The sequence below is a fragment of the Chiloscyllium plagiosum genome, chromosome 12 (genome assembly GCF_004010195.1).
Source record: "Chiloscyllium plagiosum isolate BGI_BamShark_2017 chromosome 12, ASM401019v2, whole genome shotgun sequence".
In the NCBI taxonomy this organism is placed as follows: domain Eukaryota; kingdom Metazoa; phylum Chordata; class Chondrichthyes; order Orectolobiformes; family Hemiscylliidae; genus Chiloscyllium; species Chiloscyllium plagiosum.
Window position 1 is genome coordinate 13,602,758 of NC_057721.1, and position 13,822 is coordinate 13,616,579.

A 13,822-nucleotide genomic window follows, 5' to 3' on the forward strand; every position below is an offset into this window, starting at 1 on the left:
ACAGTACTGGAATAGACACACCATCAACACTCTAGATCTTACCACAGTTTAAAATATTTTTTAAACTTTCTATGACTCCTAGAAATCATAAAGGTCAGGTATGGGGATGTTCACCGATGACTGCACAATGCTCAGCATCATGCCTTATACATGGCTAGCTTGTACCACACAAATACCTGACAATGACTATCTCCAACAAAAGATAATTTGACCACCACTCTGTTAGGTTCAATGGCCTAACCTTCACTGAATTTTCTCCTCCTATTAACATAGCGGGGGTTACCATGGACCACAATCTGAACTGGACTAGCTACAAACACACTTTGGCTACTGGAACAAAAATTCTGTGGTGAATAATTCACCTTCTGTTTTCCCCAAGCCTGTACATGATTACAGGACATGTCAGGAGTGGTCACGTCATTATTTATCTGGATGCCAGCAGCTCCAAAAACACTTCGGAAACTCAATACTATCCAGATCAAAGCAGCCTGCCACCAACCCAGGTTTGACATTCATTCCCTTCATCAACAGCACACAGTGACAGCAGTGTGTACCACCAACAAGAAGCAGTGAAGCAACTCCCCCAGGATCCTTTGACACCACCTACCAAACCCATGACCTCCATCACCTGGAAGGACAAAGGCAGCAGCTACGTGGAACCACCAACTTCAAGAACCCCTTAAAATGATCACAATCTCGGCTTGGAATTCTATTGACATTCCTTCAGTCACTGGGTCAAAATTCTGGAATTCTCTTCCCAACAGCACTGCAGCATTTCAAGGTGACAGCACACCAACATATGCTGAAGGGCACTTAGGAGTCAGTGATAAATGCTGGCCAAGCCAGCAACACTCCTATTCGCTTTAATAGACTTAGAATAACACACTTTAATTTGTAACCAAAAAAGAAGGCTCTGCCAACATTAGTTTTTACCCTACTCTACCTCCGTCCTAATCAAGAATATCAGTTGAGAATGGCACATGACATCATTGTCGGGAGCATACTGCTCCCACGTGAGGGATAGATTGTACGTGCTTTCCGTGGAGTGTTGTTACATCCATCACATTTCTTAGTTCATCCTTACTACAATATCATATTTGTGTTCACTTCCTGGTTCAGTGGTTAGCACTGCTGTCTCACAGTGCCAGGGTCCCAGGTTCGATTCCTGCCTCGGGCAACTGTCTATATGAAGTTTGCACATTCTCCCAGTGTCTGCGTGGGTTTCCTCCGGGTGTTCCGGTTTCCTCCCACAATCCAAAGGTGTGTTGGTTGGATGAATTGGCCATGCTAAATTGCTCATAGTGTTCAGGAATATGTAGGTTAGGTGCATTAGTCAGGGGTAAATATGGGGTAGGGGAATGAGTCTGGGTGGGTTAATCTTCAGGTGTTCGGTGTGGACATGTTGGGCCGAAGGGGCTGTTTCCGCACTGTAGAGATCCTACAATTCTATTATTCTTATAATAGGTTGGAATAAAAATTGCAAAATTCCTGGCATTTTGCAATGTTGACCCAAATATGCTAGGAGCTTAGTTATAGAGTTATATTGCATGGAAACAGATCCTTTAATCCTACTCATCCATGTCAACCATGTCTCCCAAACCTAATGAGTCTTGTTTGCCTGCATTTGGCCCTTATCCCTCCAAACCTTCCCTGTTGATGTACCTGTCCAAAAGTCTTTTTAATGTTGTAAGTGTACCTGCATCTACCACTTCATCTGGCAGTTCATTCCTCTTTTCAAAGCACTGCACTATGTTAAGAATAAAGATAATTAATTTGCCGACCTGCTTTACATTTCAGCCTGAGCACGGGCTAAGATAGTGTTACATTATTCACTGGTAATTAATTTATTTTAAATTTGCAAGTTTCATAGTGTCTTTTACACAGAAAGAAACTCAAAGCCCCCCACACTGTAAAGATCACAAAAAGCAAATCAAAAATGCCAGGACTGACATGGCTGGAACCATGATCTACAAGGTGCAGTAGCAGGTTGGAGGCAGGGGGCTGCAGAGTAAGGGCACAACCATGACGGGCATTTGTCAACCAGGTACAAGTGTTTTGGATTCAGTGCTTTGGAGAATGAGCAATGTTAAAGATTGGATATAGAGAAAACAAAGAGTGGGTGGTGGATTTTTGAACAGTTTGGACTTTGTGTAGCGTGGAGCTCAGGATAGAAGAGGGCAATGTTACAGTATACAATCTCACTAATTATATCACAAATGAGGACACTGCTAGAGAAATTGTGAAATAATGCAGCAAAGTAAGAGGTTATTTAACCTACTGAGCCTGTATCAGCTTTTTGAAAGAGGTCTTTAGTCAGGTCCTAAAGGACTTGGTGCTAGACTGGGGAACCACAAAAGGGAAAAACAGACTTGACCTCATCCTTACCAATCTGCCAGCTGCAGTTGCATCTGTCCATGTCAGTATCAATAAGAGCGACCATCACACAGTCTTTGTAGAGATGAGGCATAAGTGAGGACTGCAGATTCTGGAGTTCAGAGTCTAGATGAGAGTGGTGCTGGAAAAGCACAGCAGGTCAAGCAGCATCCGAGGAGCAGGAAAATTGACGTTTCGGGCAAAAGCCCTTCATCTGATTCCATGGTGTTGTGTGGCACTATTACTGTGCTAAATGGAACAGATTTCAAACATATCCTGCAACTCAAGACTGGACATCCATGAAGTGTTGTGTACCATCAACAGCAGCAGAATTATACCCCAGCACAATCTGTAACCTCATATGCCAACATATCCCCCTCTCAAACATTACCATCAAGCCAGGGTTTCATCAACCCAGGTTACATGGAGCATACAGGAGATGATTCCAGGAGCAGCACCAGGCATACCTAAAAATAAGGTGTCAACCTGATGAAGCTACCAAATAGGATTACTTGCATGCCAAATTTGGTAAGTAGCAAGTGACAGAATTAAGCAATCCCATAACCAATGGATCAGATCTAGCTTTGCACTTCAGCCACATCTCATCATGAACTATGACCAACAATTGAACAACTCACTGGAGGAGGAGGTCGTTCCACAAATATCCCCATCCTCAATGATGGAAGAGCCGAGCACAGCAGTGCAAAAGATAAAGCTGAAGCAGTTGCAGTAATCTTCAGCCAGAAGTGCCAAGTGGATGATCCATCTTGGCCTCCACCAGTGGTCCCCAGCGTTACAGATACCAGTCTTCAGCTGACTTTCTGAACCTACCTGCCTCTTCTGGTACATTTACAACACTAGCATCTACCCGACAATGTGGAAAATCGCTTAGCTGTGCCTTGTTTAAAAAAAAGGACAAATCTTATGCAGCCAATTACCGATCTATCAGTTTATTCTTGATCATCAGTAAAGTGATGGAAGGTGTCATCAACAGTGCAAAGAAGCTGCACCTGCTCAGCGATGCCCAGTGAGGCCAGGACCCCTCAGCTCCTAACCTCATTACAGCCTTGTTTCAAACATGGACAAAAGAGCTGAATTCCACAGGTGAGGTGAGTGGCAGTCTTTGGATCAAGGCTGCATTTGACCAAGTGTGGCATCAAGAAGCCATAACAAAAGTGCAATCAATAGGTATTGGGGGTAAACTCTCCACTGGTTGGACATATATCTGACACAAAGGAAGGTGGTCAAGGTTGTTGGGGGTCAGTCATCTCAGCTCCAGGACATCCCTGCAGGAACTCCTCAGCGTAGTGTCCTAGGCCCAACCATCTTCATCAATGACCTTCCCTCCATCATAAGGTCAAAAGTGGGGATGTTCGCACAATGTTCACGACTCGTCAGATGCCGAAACAGTCCATGTTCAAATGCAACACCATCTTGACAATATCCTGGCTTGGGCTGTCAAATGGCAAGTAACATTCGCTCCACACAAACACCAGGCAATGACCATCTCCAAAAAAAGAGACAATTGATCGACTGCCATATTCCACATTCAATGATGTTACCATCACATAATTACCCACTATCAAAATCCAGGGATTACCATTGACCAGAATCTCAGCTGGACTCACCACGTAAACACAGTGGCTACAAGAGTAGATCACAGGCAAGGAATCCTGCAGCAAGTAACTCATTTGCTGAATCCTCTGCCCATCATCAACAAGGCACAGGTCAGGAGTGTGATGGAATACTCCCCACTTATCTGAATGAATGCAGCTCCAACTACACTCAAGAAACTTTACATCATCCAGGACAAAGCAGCCCGCTTAATTGGCACATCCACAAGCATCCATTCCCTCCACCACCGATGCTCAATAGCAGCAGTGGGCACTATCTACAAGATGCACAGCAAAATTCACCAAAGAACCTTAGAGAGCACCTTCCAAACCCACAACCATTTCTATCTGGAAACAGGGCAGGAGATACATGTGAATACCACCACCTGCAAGTTCCCCTCCAAGCTACTCACCATCCTGACTAGTATATAAATCACCGTTCTTTCTCGGTTGCTGGGTCAAAATCCTGGAATTCTCTTCCGAAGGGTGTGGGTCAACCCACAGCATGAGGACCGCAGCTGTCCAAGAAGGCAGCGCACCGTCACCTCCTGAAGGGCAACTAGGGACAGGCAATAAATGCTGGTCAGCCAATGACACCCATGACCCAGGAGTAAAAAAAAGATCTATCCCATTTGTCCCACCTTTCCGCTTTTCCTGTAACTCTAAAAGCTTTTCCACTTTTGAAAAATATTATTCATTCTACCTCCAACCCCTTTTCATAGAGCCCTTTCTAGACTGACAACTTGCAGTAGAAATATCTTTTCCTCATGTCCTCTCCAGTTCTTCTGTCAATTATTTCTGAACACTGACTTTTTGACCATTAGAAGCAGTTTTTCATTATTCACAATTAAAATTCTTTCAAACAGCTACTGAATCTCTTCTTAACCTCTTCTGCTTTAAAGAGAGCAAATCAAGGTAATTTACATCAATAAAGCCTTTATTGCTGTAACTATTTGAGTGAATTTCCTTTATCACTACTCAACATACTGTCCAGAATTAGCCACAATACTCAAGTTGGAACTTCATTAGTGATTTATGATGATTTTGTAGTACGTCTTTGGTCTTGAACTTTGTGTGCCTCTTTGTAAAGCCAAGGAGATGTGGGGGAGAAAGGCAGAACTTCAGTGGTAAACTATCTTTGATCATAGGATGTGAATTTGAAGATCATTTCAAGGTTGAACAAGACACCAAGGCTCCAGCACGCAGAGAAAATACCGAGATTACAGAATGCACTTCTGATGGCAGACCTCAATGCCCATCAGCATGAGTAACTTCCCATTAACTTGACTGGCCAATCTAGCAGAGCCCTGAAGATGGAGCTATTAAAACTATATGTGCAGCAGTCAGTGAGAGAAAGTTATCTATTTGACCCTGACTTCACCATTGACTAGTCACAGAAGCTTCCATTCAAGACGGCATAGCTAGAAGTGATCCATTTCACACGTCAGTGTGCAGAACAAATCTCACCTTCAAACTGAGGACAAAATGGGATAGATTATAACAGTGAGCAGCTCAAAACTGGATAATTGTGACACAAATAGTCTGATGACTGCAAGATATTTTTTGAAGCAAAACTCAAGTTCTGTACTACCAAATAACTACAACTAAAAGGGTGATCAATGGAGAGCAGGTGAAATCGGCACAGCAAGTGGAAGACATGGAATGATTCAGGAAGTACCACTTTTGATTTTTCTCATTGTAAAGCTCTGGCCTTTCACAAGGTCAGACAATTATAAAGTGAGAACAATTTAAATCAAGTTATTTCACACATCTCCTTTTATGAACACCTGACTTACGAACACTCGTACTAATGACCACGATTCCATATGGGCTGTAATTTTAAATATCCAACATACAAATATTACCTGTACTTATGAACGGCACTGCGTTCTGACTTGAGAACAAACCAAACTGGGAACAGATGGATTAATAGAACCCATTCACAACTGAGGTACTGCCTGTACTGCGATTTCATTTGAATCTGTTGTTTTTTGGTTTATGAGGCTATACAGAGGGCATGCATGTGGAAATGTGGCCTCTTTGGCGATCATAAAGACATGTTAAGCATGAATTTGTGGGTAGATTTGCTGGGATTCAACTCATTGGGATTTTACTGTGTAATGAAGTCCTGCGCTTCACATTTAAATGCATCTTCAGAAAAGCTGCTCCAGTACAACTACAACACTAGTATCCACTCGATGAGTGAAAGCAAACAGCCATGTCTCCTCCACGAAAAGCAGGAGAAAGCCAATCTTCTCATTAATGCCTAATTAGAAAATATTCCAGCTGAACTGTCAACTAAGCTATCAACCAACTGTTAATCACCCAGGCTCAGTTTGGGTTAAGCTGGGATCACTGAGCTCCAGATTTCATTAGTTCAAAAATAGTATGAAGAACAGTGTTCCAACCAGCTCAGTAAAACTGGTCTTAATAGGGATCAGATGGGAAACTCTTTCCATTGCTTGAGTCGTATCTAACTCAAAAGGTAGTTACATTTATTGGAGGTCAATCATCTCAGTTTGAGAACATTATAGGATGTCAGCCTCAGGTCAGCACTGTAGGCCTCTCTACATTCAAGTGCTCTAGCAATGATCTTCACTATAAAGTCAGAAGTGGAGATGTTTGGTGATGGATACAGACAATTTTCCTTATTGTAGATAATGAAGCAATCCATTTTCACTTGGAAAAGTGTCTGTACAATATGCAGTTTTGGGTTAAGTTACAAATAGTGCCTAGACTAAACAAGTGCTGGGCCATAACCATTTCTAACAAGAGATTGTTTAACCACACTGCCATGACATTCAATGGTGCCACCATCACCAGGTTCCTCACCATCAACATCCTGGGAACCATACTGATAGGAAAGTCAAATGGATCAGCCGCATAAATGTGGGAGAGGCTGGATATTCTACATCAATTGCTCAAATCCTAACTCCTCAAAGCCTGTTCATCACCTACAAGGTACAAGTCGAGTGTACCAAGTAGGAACATAGGACAGGAGGCCATTTGGCTCCTGCAAGCTTTCGCTGCAATTTGATTAGACATGCCTCAATCAGTTGTGGTCTCACCTTCACTTTCCTTTCTGCTTGCCACCCCCCCAATAATCCATGACTCCACTGTCTGTCAACATCTAATCTACCTCAGCCTTGAACAAATCCAATGACCCAGTTCCCAATGTTTTCTAGGAAAACGATTTCCATCAACCAACAACCAAAAAGAAAAAAAAACTTTTACCCGGTCTTAAAAGCAAAACTGCTTATAATGTGTTCACTAATTCTAGCTTCACGTACAAGGGGAGACATCTTCTCAGCACCTACCCTGTCAAATTCCCTCAAAATCTGAATTATGTTTCAATAAGACTATATTAGATTAGATTCCGTACAATATGGAAACAGGCTATTTGGCCCAACAAGTCCATACCGACCCTCTGAAAAGCAACCCACCCAGACCCATTCCCCTAGCCTATATTTACCCCTGACTAATGCACCTCTCAGTATGGGCAATTTAGCATGGCCAATCCACCTAACCTGCACATCTTTGGATTGTGAGAGGAAACCGGAGCACCCGGAGGAAACTCATGCAGACACTGGGAGAATGTGCAAACTCCACACAGACAGTCACCCAAGGCTGGAATCGAACCTGGGTCCCTGGTGATGTGAGGAAGCAGTGCTAACCACTGAGCCACCGTGCCATCTCTTATCTTCTAAACTCCATGAGTAAGAGCCCAACCTACTCAAAGTTTCTTCATACTCCCAAGTCCTTCATTCCAGAAATGAGTCAAGTACACCTTCTCTTAACTGCTGAGGCAATTATATCCTGTGTAAAATAAAGGAGTCCAAAATTGTACACAGTTCTCCAGAAATGGTCTCACCAAGGCCCTGTACATCTACAGCAATATTTCCCTGTTCTTACATTCCATTCCTCTCACAACAGATGTCAATATTCCACTTGCTTCTTAATCACTTGATGCAAACTAACTCTGTGTGATCCACGTACTTATCACCAATGTTCCTTTGAAATTGTGCAGGACACCCGATCCCGCAGTATCTGAGTTCTGCAATGTCTCTCCATTTACATAGCATACCATTTTTCTATTCTTCCTGTCAAAGTGGACAAGTTTGCATTTTCTCATATCTATACTACATTTTCCCTCTAACACTTAACCTTTTTATATCCTTTTCCAATTATCCATTTTTGTCACTCCCTTGTTAGTTTCCTCAAAAATCTATAATTAATAAGTTTCACAATTTCCCTTTCACAAAACCACGTTGACCTTGCCTGATCACATTATGATTTCCAAGTATCATTAATAATGGATTTGCATGATTCCCCCTGTGACAGGTGTTCAGTTAACTGGCCTATAGCTTATGTTCTGTCATCTTCCATTTTTGACTTGAGCATAGGAGCTTGAAGGGTGAACGTATAGAGGTTTGTAAAATCATCAGGGGCATCGATAAGGCTAAGAGCAAGCATCTTTAGCCTAGGGCTGGGCAATTCAAAACTAGGGGGTATATTTTTAAGGTGAGAGGAGATAGTTTTAAAAAAGGGCCTGTGAGGGAACTTGTTTTACAGAGAAAATGGTTTATGTATGGAATGAACTGCCAGAAGAAGTGGGGCATGCAGGCACAGTTACAATATTTAAAAGACATTTGGGTAAGTACAAGAATAGGAAAGATTTGGAGGGCCAAACACAGGCAAGTGGGACTAGCTTAGTTTGGGAACATTGTCGGTGTGGACTAGTTGGGTCCAAAGGGTTTGTTTCCATGCTTTTTGACTCTATGTCTGGAGGAGTTCCATTTGCTATTTTCAATTGACTGGAACAAACTGTTTGAACAAGTGTAACTGCAACAATCAGGCAAAAGTATCAAGAGTCTGCGCACAGAGTCCAGAATTCATACACAGAGCAGTCAGGATTTAACTGAATGGTGTAGCACTTCTGGCTCAGTCATCCAAGAAAAAGTAACTGGCACTCCAAACACTAGGTCAAGCACTCAATCTTTCCACTGTATAGCTACAGTGAGTACCATCTTCAGGACGCACTCCAGGAAGGTGTCAAGACAACCCTGTCAGTACTTCCCAAATCTACAGATGTGCAGGTACACGGCAATCTCCAAGTTCCTCTACAAAGCGTACACTATCCCGATTGGTACATATACTTCTGCAACTTCAGTGTGGCAGTCTCAAAATTATGGAACTACCAAACATGATAGCAGTATTTTCATGCCAGGGACTGCAGAAGTCAAAGTGGCAATTAGGGATTGGACAGGATTCCAGCAATGCTCACACTCTCAGCACTGAGAATTTTAAAAACCTGTTGCAGGTAAGCAAAAAGTCTAGTTGTACTGTAGTGGGGCAGCGGTCTGGAGATTCTGGCAAAACGGTACATGACAATCAAAAAAGCTTTGATTTTCCAATTGACAAATCTGTTTGAAAAGACCAAGGGAAACCCAAATCAACTCTGTGGAATTGAGATAAAGGTTTAAATCAATAGTTTGAGATTTCAGATCCTAATTAGACTTCTGAATTGTGCTTTTAGGCACCAGCTCCTTGTAAAAGGGCAAAATGGAAAGAGTCATTAACCTGACACTAGACAAATTTTGTACCCCATCTTACTTAACAGCCCAATTACAGCAGCAGTCTCAGTTAGCTACCCTCTCATCAATAACTAATGGCCCAGGAATATTAGAATAAAAGGATAACAGACTTTAAATGAGGCAAAGCACCCCACCAAAGCTAGAATTCCAAAACTCAACTCTGCACAAGTTACATTTTATTCTATCCCAATCTATACCACATTCATAACTTTTGCCTTTATTGATAAAGCTTTTCATCTCTGCATTTTTTCCACCTTGTGTTCACTCCTAAATATTTGTAAATCTCTCTCTGTTCAGTCCTTTACCTCATAATTAATGACATAGCTTCCAGCTGTCTTTTCGCTGGAACTATACTCCTTAACCACTTTGTTCTTCTTTCCAGTTTCTGAAGGACCTCCAGATTAATCTGTCCTTCCTGCAAGATAATCTCTCCCTTTGTGGCTTGGTGTCAAATTTTCCTGCCACCTATTTAGAGAAAGTTAAAAATCACACAACACCAGGTTATAGTCCAACAGATTAATTGGAAGCACTAGCTTTCGGAGTGCTGCTCCTTCATCAGGTGGTTGTGTGACACCACATCTTGATGAAAGAGTAGTGCTCTGAAAGCTAGTGCTTCCAATTAATCCTGTTGGACTATAACCTGGTGTTGTGTGATTTTTAATTTTGTACACCCCAGTTCAACACCAGCATCTCTAAATCATATTGAGAGAAACACCTTGGTGAGTTCTACTTTGTGGTAGACACAATAAAATGCAAGCTAACACTGTCAATGTTTTGTTTGCCTTCCTTTCTTTATTTATTTGATTTAATCTTTTTCTATTCTGCTACCTCATAATATGTTTTAGATCTTAACCCCATCAGTACCTTCATTTGATTCGATTGTTTTGCTCCTTCCAGTTAGCACCTTACAATAACATCAGCAGTAATATCTGATAAAATTCTGATTTCAGGTGAACCACAGAAGCAGCAGGCACACTCACCGAGAGCCTTCTCTTTGTTTTTGTCCAAAAGCAGATGGTGCTCTCCCCCAGCAGGGTCCATTCGCATATCCTCGCTGCCAGGTATTTCTCCTCTTGTTTCCAACATGACACAGGTGGATGAGACAGCTAGCAGCCCGCTTTCTCTGGTGTAGCAGGCCGGATGCAAGTTGCATGCGTTCTCAATTATTTCAGCAGTGGCATCCACTGCATGAAGAACAGGAGCGGAGTTAGTGCAGTCACCATCAACCAACAAACCTCTGGGAGCTACATGTAATCCACAAACGTCCTGGGTTTCCATGTTTTCACCTCGAAACTGCAAGCAAAACAAAAACGAAAAAAATACATCATTTATGGAATGGGGAGAAAGTTGTCTTCAGTTATGTTTAGTTTGTGCAACAACGCAAAAAATCTGAAATAAACCGAATAAAGCATGGAAAGGAAGGTGACAGAATCTGAAGCCAATGGGCATTACTATTATAAGAATTAACAGCCAAGCAATTTGAAAATTAACCTTGGATTTAGGACAACAAAAAGTCAAATTGCAAAAGACTCAAGAGTATTAGCTATTATCTCAACTTGGCTTTAAATATTACAGAAACCTCAACAGTTTCAAGTTACTTATCAGCCATTGGTCCAATTTGGATTAAAAAAACAGCAAATACATTCTCCTACCCTAGAGTTAAAATTTAATCTCGTCTGTGAAGAAATAACAAGTTAACTTACTTTTTTTTTTACACAATTTATAAAACAAGCCAATGAATTAAAATTATACACAGGTATAAGTGAGCTTTTGTGTCGCTTTAGTAAATATTTCGAGTCGACTTGTAGTTTTATTTTGATTTGGGACAGGTATTTAACCACTGTACAAAAGAAAGACTGAAGCTGCAGCAGCAAAATCTGGCCTTTTTACTTGCTCGTGCTCAAATGAATTTCCTGCCATGCATCCTCGGTTGCTACCTGAAATCATATATGTTTCGATTCTTGAACAGCTGAATTTGCTTCTGTTCCCATCCTTGCATTGCATCAACATTCCCTTTAAATCCACAAACTTGACAACTCCAAGCCCTCCCAAACATCAAATGTAAATATAGCCAAACAAAATGGAGAATGTACAAATGGATCTTTGAAGCTAAAACTGGTTGTTGCATTGTCTCAAAAACAAACACAACTGCACCTTCTAAAAATAGTTATAAGAATATATGATCTACCTTACTGTAGAACCTAAATAAAGACAGAAAACTGCTTATTATGAAACAGTTTCATTGTGAACACTGATTTGCCTTTTAAGAAAAAAACATTTGTTTCTTCAATTTATTCTATGAAATGCATTCAAATTTAAGGCCAAATTCTCAGTGGAATGAAAATGAAGAATTTAAAATTGCAACATTTTTAAATTATAAAGTCCACGAGGACCACTTTTCTTTTTGGTGGTCCAAGTGGCTGTAGCAATCAATATGGCTAGTGACTGCCATTGATTTTAGTTGAGATGAAGGTAGGAAAACTGTTTGAAAACATGCGCTCGCACCAATACGCCACACACCACAGATCCCCAGCAGATTCTGAGCGATGGTTCGAAAAGGATTAAATTCATATGTGGTCATGATGGCGATTTGCCCTCAATCATCAGCACTTTCTTAAACTGCAACTCGGTAGGAGTCAGCACAAGGAGAATAAACGAGCAGAAACTGAAAAGGCTGCCACAAAATCTGTTGCATCCACATCACCTTGATTTCAGAGAAATAAGTTTGATTCTGAATTCTGAGAATGCCATTTAAAAGATATATTTTCAAAACGAAAACACATCATAGGCACTCTACAAAACAATAAACCAAACTAATAATATCCTACTAAGAATACACAGATAATCAATACCAATACTCAATAGACTGTTTCACTTACCAAGTGACACTGGAAACCAGAAGGGAGCTTTAGTCTGTTTTGTCATGCTTCAAGATGTTGAACTAAGTTACTATGTTACATCTAAGTTACAATGTTACCTCTCACCGTAGGGTAGGCCAACTGTTTGTACGATCTACCACACATTCAAGCAACACAAATCCTCCTGACATTATATTTGGAATAAGAGTTTAGGGGAGAGTGCAGAGGCCTACTCGAAAATTTGCAATATGTGACAAAATGTGCTTTTTCTTTTGAAATAAATGTGCAAATATATGTAATCCCCAACAGTCTGCAATAACCTTCAACATCTGCGACCGTCATTGCTGCTTGCTTCCCCCTGTGCGGTTTGCCAAATTCTCTGCTGCCAGTCCTGTCAACACCCCAATTTCTGTGGTAATCTCTCTGGTTTAGAGTTCACTCCCACCATAACTCCTTTTGCAGGGAGGCATTTAAAGGGGTTCACATCTACACTGATACTGGAGACTGTCGCAATTTATGCATTTCAATTAAAAAAAAGACTTAAAATTCACTGCAGTTTGCAATATACGACAAAAGCCTGGTATTTATGTGATAACTGCAATCTCAAATGTGTTTTAAAATTCACATGGTTTTAATTCAATGCCGTAGAGCTGTGTGGCTGTAGTGGGAGCAGTTAATGTTGATTTGGCAGTAACAGCAGTAGGGAAGTTAACATGTACACACTGATGTGCTAATTCTGTTATAGAGCATAGTGCTAAGACAGGCTCACACCCACGATACTCCCACAGATCTTAATCAAGCTCAGAGCTCAAGTGTTTCATTTCCATACCAAATCCAATGGAGGAGTTGTTTGAGCTACTTTGGTGTGGGGTGAGGGGGATGCCAACAAAGGCCTGACTACAGTTTCTTCTTAGACTCCCATGAAAACGTGTGTTGTACATTACATGGGAGAAAATCTAAGCTGGGAATGCCATTTTAGGTAAAATTTGTATAAGGAGAACAAACACAGATACAGACAGAGTCATTCCAGAAAAAGGCTAACATAAATTAATCCCACAACACCAGGTTATATTCCAACAGGTTTAATTGGAAGTACTAGCTTTCGGAGTGCCGCTCCTTCATCAGGTGGTTGAGGAGCAGCGCTCCGAAAGCTAGTGTGCTTCCAATTATACCTATTGGATTATAACCTGGTGTTGTGAGATTTTTAAATTTGTACACCCAAGTCCAACACCAGCATCGGCACGGTGGCTCAGTGGTTAGCACTGCTGCCTCACAGCACCAGGGTCCCAGGTTCGATTCCAGCCTCAGGCAGACTGTCTGTGTGTACATTCTCCCAGTGTCTGCCTGGGTTTCCTCCGGGTACTAGGGTTTCCTCCCACAGGCC

At 41.5% G+C, this 13,822-nt stretch overlaps 1 protein-coding gene across 2 annotated transcripts in view; it reads right to left on the reverse strand.

Moving 5' to 3' along the window:
* Positions 1-13,822, reverse strand: part of LOC122554993 (gamma-taxilin-like) — a 78,213-nt gene that overhangs the window by 44,965 nt on the left and 19,426 nt on the right. For both annotated transcript variants that reach the window (XM_043700503.1, XM_043700505.1), the window contains exon 2: positions 10,561-10,873. In XM_043700503.1, the coding sequence (XP_043556438.1) occupies positions 10,561-10,858 (298 nt within the window). In that variant the 5' untranslated portion in view covers positions 10,859-10,873. The remainder of the gene's footprint in view (positions 1-10,560; positions 10,874-13,822) is intronic.